The sequence below is a fragment of the Cervus canadensis genome, chromosome 3 (genome assembly GCF_019320065.1).
Source record: "Cervus canadensis isolate Bull #8, Minnesota chromosome 3, ASM1932006v1, whole genome shotgun sequence".
NCBI classification, from domain to species: Eukaryota; Metazoa; Chordata; class Mammalia; order Artiodactyla; family Cervidae; genus Cervus; species Cervus canadensis.
In genome coordinates, this window is record NC_057388.1 from 19,023,285 (window position 1) to 19,029,153 (window position 5,869).

The 5,869-nt window shown below is 37.4% G+C and overlaps 1 protein-coding gene across 1 annotated transcript; it reads left to right on the forward strand.

The window, feature by feature from the left end:
* Positions 1 to 2,660: 2,660 nt before the first annotated feature.
* On the forward strand, positions 2,661 to 3,569 carry LOC122437749 (taste receptor type 2 member 7-like). The gene has a single exon (XM_043462296.1). It carries the CDS (start codon positions 2,661 to 2,663, stop codon positions 3,567 to 3,569), a length of 909 nt encoding a protein of 302 aa, XP_043318231.1.
* The last annotated feature ends 2,300 nt before the right edge of the window (positions 3,570 to 5,869 follow it).

The window sequence follows — 5,869 nt, forward strand, 5'->3', positions numbered from 1 at the left end:
TCTTATTGAAAGCATTTTAACTGTCTTAATAAAAATGTTAACAGAATCAGGCTTTTTTTGTTTTTTGTTTTTTGTTTTTTTGCTGAGGTAAATACAATAAGAAGACATTTAATAGTATTAATAAATAGTTACTGTATGTTGAGTACTTAGTATGACCTAGCCACTGAACTAAACAGTTTGAGCCCCATAACCAAATAGTTACGAAGAAATACTGATTTGGGCCTCTCTAGTAGCTCAGACAGTAAACAATCCACCTGCAATGCAGGAGACCTGGGTTAGATCCCTGAATTGGGAAGATCCCCTGGAGGAGGGCATGGCAACCCACTCCAGTATCTTGCCTGGAGAATCCCCATGGACAGAGGAGCCTGGTGGGCTACAGTCCATGGGGTCACAGAGAGTCAGACACGACTAACACAGAACAGTTCAGTTCAGTTTGGTCCCTCAGTCTTGTCTGACTCTCTGCGACCCCATGAACTGCAGCATGCCAGGCTTCCCTGTCCATCACCAACTGCCGGAGCTTGCTCAAACTCATGTCCATCAAGCCAGTGATGCCATCCAGCCACCCATCCTCTGTCGTCCTCTCCTCCCGCCCTCAATCCCTCCCAGCATCGGGGTCTTTTCCACTGAGTTGGCTCCTTGCATCAGGTGGGCCTCAGCATCAGTCCTTCCAATGAATATTCAGGACTGATTTCCTTTAGGATTAACTGGTTTGATCTCCTTGCAGTCCAAGGGACTCAGGAGTCTTCTCCAACACCACAGTTCAAAAGCATCAATTCTTTGGTGCTCAGCTTTCTTTATGGTCCAACTCTCACATTCATACATGAGTACTGGAAAAACCACAGCTTTAACTAGACAAACTTTTGTTGGCAAAGTAATGTCTCTGCTTTTTAATATGCTATCTAGTTTGGTCATAGCTTTTCTTCCAAGAAGCAGACATCTTTTAATTTCATGGCTGTAGTCACCATCTGCAGTGATTTTGGAGCCCAAGAAAATAAAGTCTGTCACTGTTTCCATTGTTTCCCCATCTATTTGCCATGAAATGATTGGACCAGATGCCATGATCTTCGTTTTTTGAATGTTGAGTTTTAAGCCAGTTTTTTCACTCTCCTCTTTCACTTTCTTCAAGAGGCCCTTTAGTTCCTCTTCACTTTCTGCCATAAGGGTGGTGTCATCTGCGTATCTGAGGTTATTGATACTTCTCCAACAATCTTGATTCCAGCTTGTGCTTCATCCAGCCTGGCATTTCGCATGATGTACTCTGCATGTAAGTTAAATAAGCAGGGTGACAGCAGACAGCCTTGACATACTCCCTTCCCAATTTGGAACCATTCTGTTGTTCCATGTCTAACTGTTCCATGTCCATGTTCCAGTTCTAACTGAAGAACTATGAACAGAGGTTTATGACATTGTACAGGAGGCAGTGATCAAGACCATCCCCAAGAAAAAGAAATGCAAAAAGGCAAAATGGTTGGCTGAGGAGGCCTTACAAATAGCTGGGAAAAAAAGAGAAGTTTAAGGCAAAGAAGAAAAGGAAAGATAAACCCAGCTGAATGTAGAGTTCCAAAGAATAGCAAGGAGAGATAAGAAAGCCTTCCTCAGTGATCAATGCAAAGAAATAGAGGAAAACAATAGAATAGGAAAGACTAGAGATCTCTTCAAGAAAATTAGAGATACCAAGGGAAAATTTCATTCAAAGATGGGCACAATAAAGGACAGAAACAGTATGGACCTAACAGAAGCAGAAGCACAGCCCAGTGATGGTCTATTTACATTTTATATGTGCTGTAACTAAAGTTCGACAAGGTTATATGACATCTCTTTGTAAAACAGGAGAAAAATCATTTTAACATGTATGCTATTACACTCTCTGCTGTTGACTTTAAGTTTCTGTACCATCTATCTTTTGAAATGATGATCTTCAGCATGAGCACATAAGCATGTGAATAAATTACACACTACTTTTATCACTGGGGTTTGCTGACTGACCCTTAGGTCAGAGTTTTACCAAGAAGACTGAAAATATGAGAAATCATTTAAGGTAATGAAGGATTTTTATACAAAGTTAAGTCCCAGGAAATGATGTTTAATTCTGGAGAAAAAATTATTTGCCTTTTGGAGGGCTGGGGTTGGGTGGGGGAGGGTCAGGAAGAATTCATTTAAAGTGTCTTAGAACGAGTATTTACAGGGAAAAAGTGTACTGAAGAAAGAGCCACATCTAAGAGTGGATACTTGTGCCAATAATAAGAAATTGTTGTCTGTCCCAAGAATGTGTCATTTGGAAAAAATGAAAAGAAAACAGTAGTAACCTAAATAAAACATTTATAATCAGATTTTGTATATAATTGAGTAATTGTGAGAACTGAATAATGTCAACATGACAGTTTTTGCTAGGATGTAATTGGAATACTTTACCACCATTCAAATCTTTGGATTTGCATTCCAACCGTTTCGAATGAAGGGCATCAGATTTAAAAAATACTCCCTCTGATTCTCTTCCTTAAGGAAGAAGTCTAGTGTAGACTTTAGATCCACTCTACTTATGACCCAGGAGTTGGCAGAGGGTCGCATTTCTCAATGCTGTATGCTTCTGTCTGCAAGACCATCTGGAGGAGGTGTGGAACACTGTCCACAAGGACAAGCTAAGATTTGTGGTAGGAAACATGATCTCTTTGTCAGTTATTCCTCATGTTATCATCATGTCAGCAGAATTTGTCACAGGGGTTACAGTAAATGGATTTCTTATAGTCATCAACTGTAATGAATTGGTCAAAAGCAGAAAGCTAACACCAGTGCAACTCCTGTTTGTATGTATAGGGATGTCTAGATTTGGTCTACAGACGGTGTTAATGCTACAAGGTTTTTTCTCAGTGTTCTTTCCACTCTTTTATAGCACACAAATTTATGGTCCACCAATGCTGTTCTTTTGGATGTTTTTCAGCTCTGTCAGTCTCTGGTTTGCCACCTGTCTCTCTTTATTTTACTGCCTCAAGGTAACAGGCTTCACCCAGTCCGCTTTTCTTTGGCTGAAAGTCAGGATCTCAAAGTTAATGCCTTGGCTGCTTCTGGGAAGCCTGCTGACCTCTGTGAACATTGCAGCCCTGTGTGTCAAGGTGGATTACCCTAGAGTTGTGGATATTGATGTCCTCGGGAATGCCACAGCTAAGAGGACTAAGCTCAAGACAAAGCAAATTAATGAAGTTCTTCTCGTCAACTTGGCATTAACATTTCCTCTGACCATATTTGTAATATGCACTGTTATATTATTCATTTCTCTCTACAAGCACACTCATCGGATGCAAAATGGACCTCTTGGTTTTAGAAACACCAGGATTGAAGCCCATATTAATGCATTAAGAACAGTGATAACATTCTTTTGCTTCTTTATTTCTTACTTTGGTGCCTTCATGGCAAATATGACATTCAGTATTCCTTATGGAAGTCATTGCTTCTTTGTGGTGAAGGATATTATGGCAGCATATCCCTCTGGCCATTCGGTTATAATGATCTGGAGTAATTCTAAGTTCCAGCAACCAATCAGGAGACTTCTCTGCCTCAGAAGGAGTCAATGAAGAGGAGGATCAATGTAAAATATTTTGTACTTCCTTATCATGGATTCAATGGACTTGTGTTTTATTTTTGTTTACTTATGTGTTTTGTGTGTTCTCTCTCTCTCTCCACTGAAAGCACTGATTTTAATGTTGGATGAATGTCTTTTTTTCTAGGGCCTGTGTACTTAAAAAATATTATGACAGTAACATATAAATAACTAGTATTTACTTGCATTGGAGTACCAGTTCTGTTAGAAATTAAAAAAAAATACTAAGTTTTCATTTCACTGACCAAAGTAATTCTGTTACCTGTCTTCTGGTTTATATAATCAACATCACATTGATTTAGTCTAAGACTTGGAACAATATAATAATTTGGCTATTTGATTACACATAGCTATTTTCCAAAGAGTATAACTTATAATAATTATACTAATTTATGCTACTTATAATAATAATAATTTAGTATAATTATTTTAAGATGCAAATTATATGTTGAAAGTGTATGTATGTCAGGGCAATGTACTTAGATACACAGGTTAATGTCTTATTTTGCTAGATATACAGATTAAAGACTTATTTTGCTAGATATACTTTTGAATTTAGTTACTAGCTCAGGTTGGTAAATGATAAGGTCAAATAGAGCTGGCATATAGATACACAATGCAATTGAAGAAATATTTTTTACAAGTTAAATAAACATTTTTTAATCCCTTGAAGTGTGAAAGTCATGCCCAAATTGGATGTGAGGGAGGTTGCTGAAAATGAAGTTCTAGCACGATACCATTCTACTGGTGTTTTAATTTCCCTCCAACTGGGAATCTTGTCTGAGGTATGGCTGTTGCAAATGACTTGACGATCTAAGGTAAAAGCTCTGAAATCTATTGCTAGATTTGAATTGATTCTCCTCTTTTAAAATCATAAATTCTGTTGCTTTGGGGAAGAAAATATTTTTTGTGATATCTTACATCTCAGAATATCTGTTCGAATCTGTGCCATCCTCATTGGCTTTTAAACAAACAAAAGAGTCTAGGTAGTCATTTTAATTGTAAATAAATTGCAATTTAAATGGACTAAAAGTTGCTAGGGTAAGGGAAAAAAACTAGATATGTGTGTAGGTATATGCATATGTATGTGTGAAGTCATTTTTTACTTTACAAAATATTTCCACCCACAATTGCGTATTTCATTTTCAGAACATTTTGTAAAGGAAGCAGTAGAATAATCTCAATTTTACAGTTGAAAAACTAAGGTTTGGAGAGGTTATTATATACACCTAAGTCCACTCAACTACACTCCAGTGCCATAACTGGAACTCAAACCTGGTCCTTCTGTCACTAAAGTCAGTACATGCTCTGTTTAGCTTTCTTTCCATTATTCTTTGTAGGCAACTTTAGGTTCTGAAAGTCGTGATAAGAAATGACACTCAACAGATGACCTATGACATCCTATGACCTTTCTTCATTATGTCCTAGAAAGATAATTTTTAAAAAATTTCATAAAAGTCTGAAGTACTCTATTGTTTGGTCAAGTTATCTGTTTTCTGTTTCCTCTCATATTTGGTTTCCTAACAGCCTGAGTGAGCTATACATAGGCACCCCAACTTACATTTTTATATCATTTGACTCTTATGTGGCAGGGAAACTGCTATAGCAGTCTCACTTTTATAGGTCAGGTGGTACTAAACTCTTTACTGGAAAAACTATTAACTATGTTTACATCTTGAGTTTTGGATAACTGTGCAACTGGAACCTACCCTTCAGATTATAAAACAGACCTACACACTTTTGCATCACACCCCCTGGTCTCCTAGGCCAAACTGAAAGTGTCTCATGCTTTCATGAGACAAAGGCCAAACTCATGCTAGTGTCTAAATTTCCCAGGGAATTGTGGCATGTATTTCCATAGTGATGTCTAATATCAGTAGGCCATTTACATCCTCTACTATGCTCATCTATTTTTTTTAATTTAAAAAATAATTTTAGTAATTGTTTATTAAATTGTAAAATAACACACAATATAAAAATATGGAAAATGCAGAGGAGTTTCCTGTCAGTCCAGTGATTAGGACTTCATGCATTCACTGCTGAGGGCCCAAGTCTGATCCCTGGTCAGGGAGCTAAGATCCTACAAGTCATGTGTCATGGTCAAAAAAAACAAAACATTTGGGAAAATACAGAAATATTAGAAGTGAAACTGATACAATCACAGGTAAAATTTTCATATACATTCTTTGGGGGTTTGAAATATATAGACATATAGATATATGTTAAGTATATATGTGTAGGTGGTGCTAGTGGTAAAGAACCCTCCTACCAATG